This window comes from Bidens hawaiensis, unplaced genomic scaffold, assembly GCF_021521415.1.
Source record: "Bidens hawaiensis isolate Kalapana, Puna unplaced genomic scaffold, B.hawaiensis_p1.1 tig00000935_1, whole genome shotgun sequence".
NCBI lineage: Eukaryota > Viridiplantae > Streptophyta > Magnoliopsida > Asterales > Asteraceae > Bidens > Bidens hawaiensis.
This window is the reverse complement of record NW_027491054.1, coordinates 609,893-628,587: the sequence shown is the minus strand read 5'-3', so window position 1 is coordinate 628,587 and position 18,695 is coordinate 609,893. Positions and strand designations below refer to the sequence as shown.

General features: G+C 39.5%; 1 protein-coding gene across 1 annotated transcript; it reads right to left on the bottom strand.

Annotated features, from left to right (window-relative positions):
- Positions 1–6,609: 6,609 nt before the first annotated feature.
- Positions 6,610–10,652, bottom strand: LOC143548672 (ACT domain-containing protein ACR6-like). Its single transcript, XM_077039774.1, has 7 exons — positions 10,581–10,652; positions 9,965–10,010; positions 9,779–9,893; positions 9,621–9,688; positions 8,081–8,680; positions 7,235–7,339; positions 6,610–7,134 (listed from the first exon to the last, which is right to left on the bottom strand). Exons 1-7 carry the CDS (start codon positions 10,625–10,627, stop codon positions 6,799–6,801), a joined length of 1,317 nt encoding a protein of 438 aa, XP_076895889.1. The 5' UTR covers positions 10,628–10,652; the 3' UTR covers positions 6,610–6,798.
- Positions 10,653–18,695: the final 8,043 nt, after the last annotated feature.

The following is an 18,695-nucleotide window of genomic DNA, read 5'->3' as shown; positions in this document are numbered from 1 at the left end:
TTGGCCTGCCCATGGAAATTGTGAGCGACAATGGCAAACAATTCACCGACAGGAAGATATCCAGTTGGCTCAAGGAATTGCGCATCAACCAAATCTTCACTTCAGTATACCACCCTCAGGGGAATGGCCAAGTGGAGCGCGCGAACCAAAGCTTGCTGAATGGGCTGAAGAAAAGGTTGGAGGGAGAATCCCATTCATGGGTCGAGGAGCTACCTAATGTCCTGTGGGCGCACAGGACATTAAGCAAAACCAGCAATGGAGAATCCCCGTTCAGCCTAACCTATGGAACGGAGGCTATGATTCCAGCAGAAATTGGATGCCCATCCCATAGAGTGCTCATGATGAGTAAGATTGATAACGAGCGCGAAAGGAGGTTGGATCTCAACTTACTTGAAGGGCGCAGAGAGGCGGCTATCATCAGTGAAGCCAAATACAAGAAAAAACTAGAAAAATATTACAATCAACGCGTGAAAGAATGCCACTTCAAGAAGAAAGATTTTGTCCTTCGGAACAATGAAGCTAGCCGCGCAATACCTCCGGGAAAAATGTCTCCCAACTGGGAGGGACCTTATCAAGTCTCGGAAGAATTGGGAAAAGGCGCATACACTTTAAAAGATTTGAATGGAAAGAAGATCCCGCGCGCATGGAACGCAGCACAGCTTAGAAAATGTTTCATGTAAAAATTGTCAAGTTTGTAATCAAGGCTTTTTAAGCCATTATGAATAATGATAAGCGCTATTTTCTCTTAATGTGTGTTCTATTACCTTTTGCATACATGTTTCACACTTCCCTTTATTAATTTTGAGCAATATGACAACATTGTATTGACATCAAAACTAAAAATAAAACGAAGTAAAACATACATGCGCGAGCTTCAAGCTCAAACGCGTTAACGAGTTTTAACTCTAAAACGTTAGGGCCTTAGCCCAATAATATGAGCCTTAGCTCAGGGCCTTAGCCCAATAATACGAGCCTTAGCTCAAATCACTCACAACATCCATCCTACATGCTGCGCAGCTAGACCATAAAAATACCTAAGCACAACTAAGGCAAAGCACATGCCAAAACATAGTTGTTAAGGTCTCAGGTCGAGATCGCGCATGGAATTGTAATGGATATCAGAGTAACACATACTGACACGTAAAGGCTAAAAAAAACTTATAATTCCCTATAATAAATGCGCGATAACGTCGCGCAAAAGAGGAATAATGAAACGCTAAGGCACGTGTCAGCATAGTCAGGATATTGCAAAATCACTTAAAATATGACAAGGATTAAGTAAAATAATTTCCTTACAACCTTGTTCAAATTTCAACGTGCAAGCATATCTTATATTCAACAAGCAAACATGCAATATAAAGAGATGAATGGGGAATGCGCAAGATGCGAATAAGGGAAAAACAAAATTTCATTCCAAAACATAGAAATTTACAAATTTACAAAATGTTGAGATACAAACTACAAATAAAAAAAAACATGAAGGGCTTCTCAAGTCTCTATATCAACGTCAGCCTCTTCATCGCCCTCATCATTACCTCCCTCAGCATCTGGCGCAGCCCGCTCCTCGTCATCTCCAAACTTGCCATAGTCAAGCTGTTCGTCTTGAATGGAGTCGTCTTCTATCACAATAGTGTCAGGAGCGGGTCTTTTGGCCACGCCAGAGCCGCTAGCAGAGGCAGCATTGCCCGCGCCATCATCGCCGCCACCAGCCCCTTCACACTCGTCAAGTAATTTCTTTAGAGCGCCGAGATCGGGCTGATCAGCAAGCAAGGCTATCTGCAAATCATAAGGAAAAGTATGAGTACAAAAAGACTAGGAAAATAAGTCAAGGTAAACTCATTAAGGTTAAAATACCTGCTCAAGGATGGGAATGGGAGTATTCAAATACTTCTCCCCCACCTCGGCCATGTCAGCGCAGACGACGTCGAGCTGATAAGGGTAGTCGGATGGGTTCTTCTTCAGCATGCTATATTCACAGCCATCCTTAAACCCTTCAGCTCGACCCACCAAGCGCGAGGCAGCGTTACAATCCATCACAAGGGTCTGAAACTCGTCTGAGTATTTCATCGCATAAGCGCAACGAATCATACCCTGTGAGACTAGCCATTGGCGATCCTGCTCGAGGGAAGAAACAGACGTCTCAAGAGCAGGAATCTGAGAGTTTAACAACTCAACAGTTTCCTTGGTCTGTTTTAGCTCTTCTCTGTCGGACGCTGCTGCCGCCAAGGCCTCATTCCTTTCCGCTCGCGCAGCATCGAGCTCTTCTTGGCCAGACGCTGCCGTCGCCAGGGCTTCATCCTTATCTGCCCGCGCGGCCTCAAGCTCTTTCTTCAGGCGCGCAACCTCACTCTCTAATAAAGATTTGTCAGTGATAGCCTGCACAAGAGTTTGATCACGCGCCTCTGCATCTAGCTCCAAATCGCGCACTCGCCGCGCGTACTTGGCCGCATCCGCCTCTGCTGCCTGCAGCTTCTCCCGCGCAGCCTGCAGCTCATGCCCGCGCTTCACGAAGGCAGCGTTGGCACTTGCTCGGTTCTCTCTGAGTTCTGCTTGGAGTTTCTCAGCTCTCTCTCGAGCGTCAGAAAGATTCCAAGCAGACACCTTAGCCTCTTGCTTGGCCTCCGCAAGAGCATCACGCACCTTTACATAATCATAGCGAAGCTCTTGGGAGGCAGCAAAGAACGCAGACCCAGCAAAAAGATGGTCATTGAGCAAGTCCACGCGAGCGCGGTCCTCCTGAAACCTCCTTTCAGCTGGAGGCACAGAGTGAGCCCAGAAGTCTTCACACACACCCATGGACTGAAATGAGCTATCCTCAGTAATATTCCATCTCGGGCGGTATATGTGATCGGCTTCCTGCAAACACAAAGCAACGTTCTAGTCATCTAAACACTAATATGGAAGTCCGCGCAGCGGAGCAAAACGAACTTATACCTGCGGAGAGCAAGCAGAAAAGTCAGCGCCAGCCCCACGAGAAGGCTGCGCCACAAAATCTCGTGGCGCTACAGGGCTTGCGCGGCCACCATCGGAGTCTTCAAAATTGACCTCCTCATCATCCTCTGTAACAGGTCTTTTCTCCTGCGACTTGGAAAAATCAAAACCAGTCTCGCGAGGAGGGCTGCGCGCAGGAGGAGGTGAGGGAGGTCTCGACGCCGCTAGATCAGCGCGCAAAACAGTCTCCTGCTCCTTAGTAATCCCAATGAGGGGAGATTCAGTGCTTGCAGGAGCAGGAGCAGAACCAACGGCGCTGGCGCCGGCGCCAGCAGTGCCGCCAGCAGCTTGTGTGCCAGCTATAATTCCTATGAAAAAACCAACAAAGAGAAATGATTCATGACTTGATCTAAAAGAAAAAAGTCAGAAAATAAAAGCGCAATATATACCTTGACGCACCGCCGTTCGCGAGTTAAACATCGCCATGAAGTCCATTTTCCCCCTTTTCGGGGGTAAAACAGGGGACTTCAAAGCAACCTTCGGCGCAGCCTCGGTACCTTGTTGCGCCTGAGGTTGGCTCTACAAACATTTGAGTGAGCAAAGATTCATTAATAACTCTATCGGAATCACGCTCATAAAACCATAAAGTATAAACAAAGTATACCTGTTGGAGAAGAGGAAACAGCAGGCGCAGCGCCGCTTCCCTTTTCCGCCGCGCGAAGAGAGGAGGTGGCGGCACCATACCTCGTGTGGACAGGAGGACTGCCCACACCTTGAGGCAAAGAAGACAAGGAAAACTTGGAGGTAAACCCCTTGGTTTTCTTATGTCCCTTCGCTTGAGTAGGAGGATCCTGAGCAACAGGGGCATCATTTTTCTTCTGTTTTTTACTGGCCCCTGCGCCAGTTTTCCCTTTAGCTTTACGCTTGAGTTGTGGCACCTCAGCTTCCTCCTCCACCTCTTCTTCTGCGAGCTCCAGCTCATAGTTCTCGAGCGCATCTACAATACGTGCAACATAAATGTTAACCAAATTTGGTATTCTAAAGGCATAAGTATAAGTGCAAAGGCCTACCAGGCGCATCGCTGTCAAAGCAAAATCCCAAATCAACAGGGATGAACATATCATCGAAGCGATCGGGGAAACCAACTTCCCCAGCGCCCAGCGCGACAGAGCCACCCTCCATATGCTCATCATAGGCGGCATGGACGTACTCCTTGCTTACTGCATAAAACAAGACAAATGATATCAGCAAAACGAATTATATTCGCGCAGAAATAATGCAATGAGCTAATAACTCACATAAGCCATCAACTTGGATAACAGGCTCAGTCGCGCTGTCGGTCCACCTCCTGCTCATACCAACCCCCACCAGCGCCTCCTCGCAAATATTCTTGGCGGGGGATGGTTCAGCAGTCAACTAATTAACCCATGCGCCAGTTGGGTTTTTAAGAACATTCTCATCCGCGGGCGCAGAAGTGATCGCGCGCATGGTCATGCGGATGGGAACCACACCAGCCTTAATATAAAAAAATTTCTCAGACCAGTCATGAAGGCTTTTGAAGGAAACAGTGCAGCACTTGACCTTCTGACTGCGAGGAATGAACGAGAACCAAGAATCTTGGATTTTTGGCTTATAAAAATATTGAAAGAGCCGAGGGGTGGGCTCCTCGCGCTGAGCTTTGCACATGAACTCAAAATGAGTCATGCGCACAAGTCCAAAAGGATGGACTTGGGATATGTGAATCCCATGAAACTGAAGCAGCGCACCCATAAACCTTGTCATCGGGAGACGAAGGTTGCAGTGAGTGAAAAAATGGCAGTATAAGGAGATATAGCCGGTGGGCGGATCTGCCGCCGTTTGCCCGGCCGCCGGGAGCAGACAGCCGTACTCAGGGAGAAAACCCTGAGAGGCGATGAGACTGTCGAAATCAGACTGTCTCAATTTGCAGGGAATCTCATCCCACCTCTTCACTGTCTTGCCCTTCCCCACCTCCTCCGACGAGGCCTCGGCAGCCCGTTTTCCCTTGCCGGTCTTCTTCAAAGTGGACATGACTAATGATTTTACACAACGTTTGCTGGGGGAGATTGTGGCGTCTGGGTTATCAGACATACAACTGTGAATCAAACAGAGGTTACTTCAAGAACGGAAATCTGGAAGCAAAAGACAGGCTCTTAATCAGAATAAAAATGGAAGGAAAGAAAAAGCTCTAAAATAACAATGAAGATGAAGAATAACAACTCAAAAGGCTTGCTTTTATAGGCCCAGGAGAGAGAGAAACAGGTACTGATCAGAGTTCACGCGCCCCCACTCGCAGGTGCAGGCCAACGCGAGCGCGACACGTGTTCCTGACACTGTGTGAGGGGACATAAAAGGGAACGAAACAGGTACTGATCAGAGTTCACGCGCCCCCACTCGCAGGTGCAGGCCAACACGAGCGCGACACGTGTTCCTGACACTGTGTGAGGGGACAGGAAAGGCAACTGTAGCACCTCGAGCACACGAAAAGTCTGACACATGTCTCCATCTCTGACGCATGTCAGCACCAACCAACCACATACATGGACGATTCATTTCAACCAAAAGGGTAGAATTTCGCGCAACGATGAGAAATAAAAAAGGAAAAGACAAACCCTATTAAAAGAGAACTATTAAGTCTAATATCTATCTTACCTCGCTCGCGCGAGACAAGACACACATTAGACTGGGGGGGCTTGAAGAGGTATGTACCCGCCTTAACATCGAGCGGGGCGGGTCAACCCACAAGATATAGACAAGAGGCTTGAAATCAAGATATCATGAAGGCACAAAGCCAAAACCTATGCGCATGGCGCATATCACATATGCTCACGCATATCACATATGCTCACGCATCACATATGCTCACGCGTATCACATGCTCACGCACCATATATGCTCACGCATATCACATCTGCGCGTGGCGCATATCACATGCTCACGCATCATATATGCTCACGCATATCACATCTGCGCGTGGCGCATCTGCGCATGAAACATCTGCGCGTGAGAATAAAGAGAAGACCTCGCGCATCCTCAGGATAGGCGCATATCACACATGCACATAATCAACCTCGTCCTTATCCAAATCAGGATAAGGACAACCTTGATTGTGCTCGTCAGACAACCTTCCAGAAGGTATCCTTTAAGGAATAAGAATATGCTGATGTTGACAGCTGCCAATGAAAGGTGGACAACTCAGCAAAACCCATGTGCTACCACGTGATTGCACATGGGTCAGGTGAAATACCTGGGTCAGAGAATAATCAATGAAAAAGCACCAGGTGTCCTAAGGACACGTGGCGCAAAGCAATAGGAGAAGGCCAAAAAGGCCCTAATGGGATCTGAGCCCAATCATTGGAAACCCTAACACTATAAATACCACACCACCTCCACAAGGGGAGGTAAGCAAGAAAATACATTCCAATTCCTTACTCACTCTCAGATTATTATTATCTTCTCCTACAATCTCTTATTCTCACACCGGAGGGTTACCCCAAAGAGGACCCCCTCTGTCCCTTTCTGAGGGGTAAGTTCACGGTGCTGCTCGTTTTGTAGGTGGAAGAATTCATACTCCGGAGAACCATCGGTGAAATAGCATACTCATACTCGAGGAAAGTTGATCGTCTACCAGTGAGCCGATCCACATTTCTTCACTTACATCTTAACATCCTAAAATCTGCCTGTATTTTATACATAATATGTGCAGTGCACCATGTCTATACACATTAACATCACACAGTATTTACACCTATCTATTTACAGTATCCCCTGATCTTTTGTATCTAATAACATGTTTCCTAGCATGTGTCATATGAAAATACTAACTGCACTAGTTTTTTTACCCACATATCACGAGTAAAATGCTCGGCTTTTAAACAGATTTCCTAACAGAAACCCGATTTTTGTTTCTTCAGGTTGCGGATCCGATGATGATTGACTAGAATTATTATTCCATCTAACATGAAGTGCTGCTTGTTGACCGATTTGTCTTCTAATAGAATCTATGGTTTTCTGGTCAACCGGGTTGTTATTGGTCATGTCTGTCACATAAAATTTGTCTTTAGCCGTTCCACCTTCGGTTGAAATCTCGGCTCGTTTTATACATAAACTGTTTTCTCTAAAGATTCTTGTAATATCCGAAAGAAGTCCAACACGATCTGCAGTGCATAATTCTAACTCTAGTGCCTATATAAAACCAATGATATAATCTTAAAATGGCTTTTTAAATTGTAAGTGGCATTTTATTTGTTAATTGTTTTGTGAAAATGGAATTTTAAATATTAACCTCGGATGTTCTCCTCTCGATTGCAGCTTCAAGACATTGCATAACACGCTCTCGTTCTGCCTCTGAGCTTAGGGGGCTTCCGTCAACATGCCGAATGTAATATTCCTACATCCATAGAAGATGCTTGGTAAACTTTCAACACGTTTGACCCGCAAGCACTTTTTTGGATGAAAAGTTCAGATATTGTATACGCTTAGTTAACAGTTTGGTTGGCTTTCAACATGTTTGACATAAAGCATAGCTTAAATTAACCCGTTTATGTGCTAATGGGTTAAAATGGTGTGCATGAACCCGAGATAATCAACCCGTAACTTAAATAACTGAACCCAACCAAAAACTAATGGTTTGGTTTATGTGATTTTAAAGAAAAAGTTATGTTACGGCTTCAGTTTTGCATGTACCAAAAACTTAAAAAACCGAGCCGCGCGTGTAAAAACCAAACCAAACACGTAAAAACCAGGGAAAGAAAAAAGAAAAAAAAAACCTACTACTTTTGTTATTGTGTTTATGGATTACAGCTTTTGATTCCGAGTGTTTAGTAACTTATAAAAGAATAGATTAAAGAATGTTATTGCCCAAAAAATTTTGGTCAAAATGTGTAACAATCAATTAATCATTAACTAACAAAAAGTTTACGCCAAAGTTTCATGCCCGAATAAAACTTTTGGACTACTTTTTGTCCTGAAAATTAAAACCCAAATGGCAAAACCAAATCAAACCCAGCATTCAATCAGGTTTTTGGGTTCGGTTTTGTAAGCACTTTGGCTCAATCAATCAGGTTTTTTGCACTCCAAGATACCAAATCAAACCCAGCATCTTTAGCATTAACAGAAAAACTAAGCTTACCTGAAATGCCTCCATCTTCTCGGTATGAACCACACCATGAAACACCACATATTGCATATCAGTAAGCGTGCAAATAATATCAAACAGCAACTTCGGTCTATCCCGACAATGCATAGTAACCACCGTGTAATCCTTCTCAACACAATCCAAAACCGTAACCCTCGTTTTCAACTTATTATCCTTTTCGTCTGTTTTTTCAACCTTTTCATAATCCCGTTCAGCAAACATAATCTGATGTAACCGTCTCTGTCTGTGAACAAACCCTGGGGCTGAAAGTGTCACTTTCGCAGTCTTTAAATCATTGTTTCCTTTGAGAACGTTACAAAGAAGTTTTTTGATAGTCGAGAGGCGTTTCGTGTCTTCAACCGCATGGTTTGTTTTATCGTCCGTGACATGGACCACGGCTGCAGCTCGAGTGTTGTGAGTCCATATTTCAGCGTTGACCACGTTACAACCAAGGTTTTTTAAAACCGCGGATACTTCAGATAATAATCCAGGCCGGTCAATTCCAACTAGTTCTATTACTGTGTAGTCGTTGGATGGTTTTAATCCAACTGAACCGGTTAGTGAAGGTGTGTAAAATGCATCACTTTCTAGCACCTAAAAAGACATTATATGCATAAATAGGAATATACTATCAAACCAAATGAATAAATGAGCTGATCCAAGCGGACACAGGTTGGGCTCAGGCTCAGGCTCGGGCTCAGCTTGTTTACCTTAATGAGTTGAAATGTTGAGCGTGAGATCGGCTCATAAAAAGCTCAAGCTAGCTCGTGGTTTGTCAAGCCAGCTTGATTATTTAAAAATAATTTGTTTATATTTTAGATATACCAATATGTATACAAAGGGCATTTTAACATACACATAATGCATAATTAATAAACCACAGAAACTATATATTAAAAATTGGGCTTTAACTTAAATGGACCGCAAGCGAGCCAACGAGCCCAAAGAGTGAACAATGAGCTGAGCTTACCTATGCTCGGACTCGGCTACAAACTGATCCGACTCGGCTCGTTCAGCTCGTTTACAAACGTATCCGGCTCGGCTCATTTACAAATGAGCCGATTTCAGGCTAGCTTTTCTCAAGCAAGCTTCAAGCTAGCCACGAGCTTTTTGTGCTACCCAGACCCTACAACTAATGGATCGATTTGGGTTGTGTAATTTATCTCAAACGGGTCAAATTTAACTAAAAGGGAAAAGAGTCAACTTTGTCAAACGTGTTGAAAGTCACCCAAAGTCGAACTTCAATTTAAATTGTTTTATATTTAAAGATAGTGTTGATTCTTGTCACTATAACTAACACATCAACTATTGTAAAGAAATTAGAAAAAGAACGGACAAAAAGTGTTTTAAGGGCCAAACCCAATCCAGCCCGTTTGCCTTTTTCCATTACTAAAAACAACAGTATCAAGTTTCAACCCAAACTCACCAAAACATAGCATAACATAACATAACACAACCCAAACCCACCAAAACATAGCATAACATAACATAACATAAGCTCAAAGTTAACAAAAGTATTGAGTTTTATTTATACCTTTTTTATATAAGTAACCACCCTTTCATCTCTAACTTTGTTCCCATCATGATATACAACATTGAACACTGTCAAAACCACAAACAGAAACAAAAACAGAATGAGATACTGAAATATAAAATTATTCATTCTATTCTATTCAGATTCTCATTTCATACCATCCATAAACCACCCTCCATCTGATGAAATATAAGCCTTTTTGATAACAAGGTCCAAATCAGCAAGCACTTGCACAACTTCCAGCAGAATACCATGCTTATTAACACTTTCAACCTAACATACAATCACCTAGACTAGTCAACCAAAAACTCAACTCAAATCACAGAAACTGCTGGCCTTCATACCTGTATAACAGTCGCATCCGCTGAAGAATTGTTGTCGATTGTAACCCTGGAACAACAATTCACCAACTCAAATCAAAAACTATAATAAAAAAAAATAAACAACCTAAATTAGGGTTATTGGAATTAATAATCGCCAACTTCTTTTACCTGTTGGCAGGTATTAGACCGGTTTCAAATCCTAAACCGGTTCGGTTTGGTCAACAAAAGTCAAAACCAGTTTATCATCGTTTTCAGTTCTGGTTGAAATAAGTTTCTTGATCGGTTTACAATCGGTTCTTTTGACCGTTACTTGACCAGTTTTCGGCATAGAAAAATTACAAGCCGGTTCCGAACCTACGTTTCAATCAGTTCCAAACCAGATTTTACATAGTTGGTTCAAACCGGTTCGGTTTTTGGGTCGATTCATTTCACCACTACCTCTGGCAGGGATTGATGGCAACAAAGAAATAATTATTGAGAGCCCGAACTTTGAACGTATTTTTCCTCGGCAATCGAAAACGTGAAAAATAATATGGGATTGCCAGAAGAAAACAAGAACTAATCCCGACTTAGTAATGGGTGAAAGTTGAGATTATAATAACCCTGTAAATTATACAAACCCAAGAAACAGGATTACCTGGGTGGATTCATCCGCCTGATGAGCTTTGCATATTCATCTTCCATGTTTACAATTACAACCAACAAACTCGGTTGAGATTGAACATTAATAAGCCAAGTGGAGGCAATTTTATACAGAGGAATCAGGTCTCGAAGAGGTAAGGAATCGGCAGGCAATTGTATTATATACCAAAAGAACCTCATTCCCAACACTTTGGATATTATTTGTTGTTAATTAAGCCCCCCTCACTGTGTGACGCACCAACAGTCGTCAGTTTTCTGTTAGGTGGCGGATTGTTATTGGACGATGGTAACGGTTATGACCTGCCCTCAAGAGGAAGTTAGGGAAGTCAAAATTATATCAAATTTAATACTGGATACTTGAGTGTAATAATTTATTATTATTTTTTGTGTCACTTTTATCTTATCTAGATTCGTGCTTAGCTTATTTGGGATTTTATTTTTTGTGTTTTTCCACGTAAATAATTATTAACAGATTTATATGTTTGGGACATTTTCATATATCCTATTTCTAAATTTCTTTATTACATATTTACCCAATCTCCTAAAATCAATTACATATTTTCTCTTTTTAAACCACATTTATTACATATTTATTTATTTTAAAATTTATTTATTGAACGACTATTTTACCCTTATTTCTACCACAAAACTATTTATATATTTCCCCAACTACAAAACAACAAATCACTCACCAAATACAAATGTTTAAGCATTCATTTTGGAACAACAATCATTGTAATCAAGTTAAATCTCCAAATACAAAAACCAATTGCCAAAGACACATATACCAAGTACCAACAAAGATCAAACTGCCTATATGCCTGTTAATGTGCATCACCAAACAGATTGTAGCAATGACCTTTCTTTTAAAACTGAATACAAAGAATTTCCATGTTAACTGATTGCCGAAACATAAAATCTAGTCTTGCAGTACTAAGTACTAACCTCTAATCTTAAAAGGTGCGTTTGACTTATAATATTATTCAAACCATCATGATGAACACTCTTCTTAGGTAGTATTTTCAAATGTATGCAATTGTGATATGAATCAAGGTCCTCCCTCAATCATCAGTCCTCTAACTTCCAATCTTATTATATTAGAGTACTTGGGAAAGGGGGTGCAGCTAGATAAGGCATTCAGCTTCAACGGGTTCTCGGCAACACTTCGCTGAACCGTTCAATTTCGCAAATCAGTTTGTAGTGCCTAATTGTGAAAGACGGTATCCAATATCGGCTTCTGCCTATTCATTCAGCATTAGGCAGCATGTGAATGTGTCCAGGTAGGTACTGCACCCGAGTACTCATACTGTCTTTAATTAAAACAAGCAAAACCCTAGAAAACACCCTATATTCAATTGAAACAAACTAAAATTAAAACAATTGGTAAATGAAGAAGATAGGAAACTTGCCAAGAAGTGATGTTGCTGTTTGGATGTTGGTTGCCATCGTGAACGACATGCTGCCGGAATCGAACAGCAGGTTGCCAGAATTGGTTGACTTGGTTCTCAGAGTTTGCCAGACGTTAGGTTTTTCCAATAGATTGGGTATTGCAAATTGGAAAGGGTAAATGGGTAATTTGTTATTAAAAGGGGAAATATGTAATTAAATTTAAACATTGGGAATATATGTAATTCAAAGAGCTTAATAAGGGGAAATGTGTAAAAATCCCTACATGTTTAACCATATTAATAAAACTCAAAAATTTAGTTGTTAAAAGCTTTAAATGTTTAACTAATTTATTTTATTCAACATCTTCCAAAATGGATTCAATTTCCTTGTGGTTAATCAGACGTTACCCGTGTTAAATCAGTTGCAAAATATTACGAAAGTAATAACTTTTTTGAATTTGCTATATCTTTAAAGTAAGGTTAAGAGTTAGTTACATTTCTAATCAAGAGTCACACATGTGACAACTCTTGTGTATCATCATTTCCTCGTGCATTAATCAATTTGATCTTTGCAATTGATTTAATCCAATCAAGTGTATTAAGATTGCGTAAATGACATAAATTATGACAAGCTTTAAATCAATAATGATGCATGCCAATGTCTTATTGATTGTAAATGTACAAGTAATAGAATTTTTTGTCAAACTCTTATCAGTAAAAGTTAGCTAAGTTTAGATTTAAAAATATAATATATATATATATCTTTATCGTTACTATATATAATACACGAGTTGTTGGCATCTTAAATTTTAAGTAATGTAAATTGTGTTGCTCATTGTACAAGTCTCATTGCATAGGGTTAAAACTTTTAAGGGGTATATATGTCATTAATACAAATCCATTCACGAATGAAGAAATACACTTACAATTTTGACCCCTAACCTTTACTCCAATTTTGAAAATTTTGTATATATTAACAACTTTAATCACTTATCTTTAACCCACACCCAAAAAATTTGATTTATTTTTTGTTTTGCTCCCATATTTTTTAAAATATTATATCTTCACAGATTCCGAACGTATCATTGTGACGTGTTTCTTTTTGTCGACGTTTTGATATAAATTTTAATGAATATCAAGGTGTGGATATTAATGTAAAAGTCTAATTAACAGGCTGCAAAAGGGTTATGTTAAGCACGTTCAAATGGCACAGTTTTCTTTTGAAAAAAGCAGTTTACAAACGGTTGTTTTACAATCATTCACTCCTACCCTACAAGTAGTCCGTATAGGCGTATACCACATTTACTTCTAGAAACCTGATTCCTCATTGATATCCGATTCTCTCAAATATCAGACCTAACTCTACTCCCTCTCGTGATGAATGGAAGTCGGCAGGCTAACCTGAAGCTACACGCCACCTCCTGATTCACATTGAACTGTTTAATTGGTTGTGCTTTTACTCAATCTCTGCCTGGCATTGATAGTTCATGGCACTTTGAAAATGTAGGCGATTGAAGTTTCAGAGAAGGCTTCGTTCATAATTCGTATGTCTTCCAGTCATCCCAAATTTAGGGTTTTATAATTTTATGTTGCTTTCATTTTAATTTTTCTGCTTCCAAATTTTAAGGTTTTAGTTAATAAAATAGGCGGCTGATAAGATGGCATCGAAGGAGCTTAAATCTCATGCTTTCCTTTAGGTACATTTACAACATTTTATTTGGCCAGTTGAATTGCTTTTACACACATGGTGATGGTTCAATGATTCTCTCAGACAGAAACTCAATGTGCATAACCAAATTTCACGATTATTGTGTGTTTATTTCATGGTTCAATGATTCTGGCACTTTGATTTCAGTTTTTCTTAATGTCACAGTGCCAAGAACCACCCCATCAGCGCTGCCATCATCTAATCCACCATCGACAGATGTGAAGAAGAGATTCGGTATGTACTATATAGCACGTATGTTCGTCGCAGATAGGAAACTAGGGTGGTTGATGGCGACGACGGAGAGTGTCATCAGTCAACTTTGTTGAGAAATTTGATGTTTCTTTGCCTGCTTTTACCCTCGGTTCTTTCTCTAACTATGATATTGAGGTTGTTTGTTTTGTATTTTTGTCTTCTTCGTAATTGTGTTTGTGTTGTTTAATCATAAACTTATGTTCCTTTCATTGCAATCGATGTTCCAGTTGTGAGCTTTTCATAATTCTAGGTTAAATTGCTTAAATTAAAAGTGTGTGAGCATGTTTACTTTTTATACTTTTAAATCTAAATTTATGATCTTATTTGTTCATATAAAAAACAATACTAGAAGTAGTTTTAAATGATATGTTATATCTTCACTAGAGTCAAGGTTTTGGCCGGGACAAGTGTTGCAGGGCCATAACCAAGGGACAATTTCTGGTGCACACTTCTTTGTAACCAAACACTCATTTTTAACAGATAAAAGTGGTAGAAAATTTTGTTGTCAGTCATATTGTTGCCTTTGTAAAAGTTTAGTGAAACTAATAGGTGATGTTTATGAAATTATTTATGCTGTTACATTGCTATGTGCGAACACAAATATTCTGATATGGAATTTGTTAATAATTGGTAATGAGGTTATGTTCTACATAATTGTTTTGAAGGTGTAATAATTTAAATGGTGAGTATGGAGCTTGTCATTGTTTTGAATTGAGAATATTTAATGGTTACAATTCTGATTGTTTAGAACTTTTAGTTTGAATAACTAGGTTAGCTTTCCATCTTGTTAAGTATCTTTATGATAATATGTACATAACTAAACTTTAAGACTGGAGTATGGTACTTTTCACAGGGGTTTGGTGTAACATCCACATTTCTGAAAAGTAATATATAGCAAAAGTTCTTATTAACTGTGTGTCATTAGTGTAATTGTGTGCGTGTTTATATTTGGATAAGGATTGGGTTTGGTATGGAAAGTGGGTGGTGGAGCCCATAGCCTCCTATATAAGGCCACTCCCCCCATCCTTTCACCATTTCTTCCCACCACACACACACACTAGAACACACACACTTTCTCTCTAACACCCAAATCCAATCCCAGACTAAAAGGAGGAAGATCCTCGTGTGCGAACATCATCAAACACCAAGAATCACGTCCGGATCCGAGAGTTGGTCCAAATCCGAACCCATACCCGAGAAAAAAAGGGTGAGTATGGTTAAAAAGGTTAAGTTCTTAGGTCGGATTCAACATGCAACTTGTTATACTAGTAGATCAGGCCGTAGGAAGTTGGAAAAATATAAACTTGGTAACCCGTAGCCCAACGGGAAAGATATAAGATAAAAAGGTGACATTTAGACTATGAGAAACACGGGTATACAAAGTTGGTACAATCCGAAACCCATAAAAAGGGTTCAGACGGGTTCTAAGGAGGGGTCTCGGGGTAAGATGGCTATAAAATGACTAAATAAGGTAATAGGGTCTTATTTTCATGAAAAAGGGCTTTGCATCGCATGCCATGCGAAATCAAAGAATTTTGCATTGCACGCCATGCGAAGTGAAATAACATGCGAAGCGAAATGGCCCATGCGAAGCGAAATGGCCCATGCAAATTTCATTCGAATTTCTCCCATGTGAAATGTTTTAAATTGTTGCAAAACGTGACCCGATTCATTTTTCTGATGCGTTTTTGATAAAGGACCAATTAATGAAAATAAAATTTTTCCAAGCTGACCTGGCAGCTCGACTCCAGCCAGGGGCTCTGGCCCTTAGCCCTGCTAGGGGCTGCCGCCCCTAGACCCCACTACAAGGGGCGCTGCCCTCGGACCCCCATTAGTTGAGGGTTTCATTAACATAGATGTATGAAGTAGTAGTGATAGATAATTGACACTCATGATGTGTTACACAGGTAGCCGTGCACAGCTAAGGAAGGGTATCACCATTAACTCAAAGAGAAACTGACAGCAGGTGAGTTCTAGCCCCCTTTATCTGTTATGTTTTTCAGGGCTGTGTGCATACTCCCATGTGATAGATAATACACTTACTTGAATGGCAAGTGTATGATACGGGTATGTTTGTGTATTGAATGTTGTTACTACAGAATGTTTATATGAATGAGTATGTATATATATATTTTATAACTAGAAGGTATGTAAAGTATGCACGTATGATAGAATGTATGGTTGTATGGGCATGGTTGTTCGAGATAGAAGGGACCAGACCCTTATAATATCTGTGATGTTAGGGACCAGATCCTTTTAATATCTGTGATGTCTAAGATAGAATAGCTTATGGTATACGTATGTAAGTATGCATATATGTAAGGTATGTATGGAAGAAGTAATAATAAGTGAGGTACGAATACGTATACCTTCGGATGTGTATGAGTAAGAATACGAAGGTAATGCATGTTAATTGATTATCTAGAACTCACTCAGCGTAGCTGACGTTTAGTATGCACGCAGGTGAGTAGGATAAGGTAGATCGCTTGAGGTGAGACACGTGGCAAATGGATGAAGACTGGCATCGGAGACGAAAGATTCACGTGTTGTTTATGTTATCGTTAAAGACTTAATGTATTTTGTTTAAAACAAGTACTTATATTTTGTAAGAATGTTCATTATTAAATATTCTGCGAAAAGTTTTAATTAACTCTGGTTTTATGACTATGTTTATGAGTAAATCCAACGCCAAAGTAGGGTTCCGGGATCGGGGCTTTACATTTGGTTTGATTTATTTGTATCTTTTAATTTTATGATCATGCAATTCTTGTTTATGTTCGTTAACTATGTGCAGTCTTTGAGCGGAGCGTTGCTTGTATTAATTCTAGCTGAGCTAGTTCGAGCCATGTCACTGGCACTCAACTACTTCTTTGACCCAAAAGCTACTGTAAGTATTCTAACTCACTTTTAGGGATAGTGTATGTGGAAGCCACCCGATTAGTTTTTAAATTTTTTTCATTATACCAAGTTTTAAACTTTTATCATCAAAACTACTTTATAGGCTACTCAAGTTCCTATTTGGTTTCATTTATACCAATCCTTCCAAAAAAAACATGTTGGATGACGGAAATGTTCTTAAATATTTTTTGAAAGAAAAAACACATTTGATGATCCAAACAGTTAATGTTATTACATGTGCAATTAAAAACTTTTAATTCCTACGCAATAGAGGTTCCACCTTTTGTTATCTTCCAACATCTTACCTGCAATATTTAAACAGGTCAAAGCAGAATTTTTTTTTAAAGAAAAGTATCAATTTAGTTGATGGTGACCCGTTTTGACCCGAGCCAAATTGATAAATGACCTGTTATGACTTATGACCCGAACATGCCCGACTTGTCCATGATTTTCTCCTAATTATTATATATATTTGCAGACAAATAAGATCCTGAAGTTCGTTTAGGATAACTTAAAGGGCGTTCGGCAGAAGAAATATTGGTATCCGCAAAAAGGTTAAAAGAGGAAAGAACTCAAGGTGGAGAATTACTGTTTCAAATGGAAGTTGATTTGATTAGTATGGCGGTGAACCTAAACCTGCTTCGTTTGAAAGGATTTTGCACGACACCCACTGAGCGGTTGCTTGTTTATTCATATATGGCCAATGATAGTTTTGCATCATGCTTAAGAGGTAATATTTTGATACCATTTTTAAAAAACGTTAACAGCAAAAATGTTGAGATAATGGTTTGTAGATTATGTGTTTAGACGGTTAAAGCTCTTGGCTTTCTTGAAATCTATGTAATTTCAGTTTTTTTTTCCTGGTTTTTCGTTTGAGCTTGAAATTTTTAGCCATGAAAAAGGCCCAAAATAGTAAATTTTTAGGCTTGGTCATTTGCTAACTTTTTTTAGCAAATTATTTAATATTCAAAAATAAAGATTATAATCCATAAATTTAATAACAAAAGTCGATTTTTCGTTTTTACGGTTTTTGTACGGTTGTTTTGGTCCATGCAAAACCAAAACCGAACTGAAAACTCAGTCATTTTGGGCGTGAAACTTTGGTGATCTGTAAAAGAACAAGGGCATTTTTGTCAACCGACATTTTTTTTCTGGAATTTGTATAAACTGAACCATACACATATTTATATCCATAAATTCAATAACAAAAGTCGATTTTTCGTTTTTACGGTTTTTGTACAGTAAACCGAACTGAAAACACAAGTCTTTTTGGACATTTTTTCTGGATTTTGTATAAACTAAACCATGCACATATTTATATCCATAAATTCAATAACAAAAGTCGATTTTTCGTTTTTACGGTTTTTGTACGGTTGTTTTGGTATATGCAAAACCAAAACCAAACTGAAAACTCAGTCTTTTTGAACGTGAAACTTTGTTGATCTGTAAAAGAACCTAGGGCATTTTTGTCAACCGACATTTTTTTCTGGAATGTTTATAAACTAAACCATACACATATTTAGGTTGCCTATACAATAATTTTAATGGAAAAAGTTAAACCATACACATCTTTTGATAATTATTTTGCAATCTAATATCATAGAATTGATTGTTGTGGTGCAGGTTAATTATTGTATTGCCAGCAAACTTTGTGAAGCTGTAAATTTCATTTTTATTGACAAAACTTCAGTAAAGTTACAACTTACAATTATGAACAGAGTGTATTTTACATATTTCATGGAAACCGATTGCAAGTGCATTACAGGCTGCATTAATGAATCTCTTAATATACTTTTCTTTAACCATGCTTAGTTCGTTAGATGAACCCTTTCATTGAAAATTATTAGATTAACCATTCATTTCC

Excerpts from the sequence above, each read along its gene's own strand:
- LOC143548672 (XM_077039774.1), bottom strand. The coding sequence starts at position 10,627 with ATGGAAGATGAATATGCAAAGCTCATCAGGCGGATGAATCCACCCAG. Across the intron at positions 10,011-10,580 it reads AGGCGGATGAATCCACCCAG|GGTTACAATCGACAACAATT; the intron begins GTAATCCTGTTT and ends TTGTTGTTCCAG. Across the intron at positions 8,681-9,620 it reads TGGTTACTTATATAAAAAAG|GTGCTAGAAAGTGATGCATT; the intron begins GTATAAATAAAA and ends ATGTCTTTTTAG.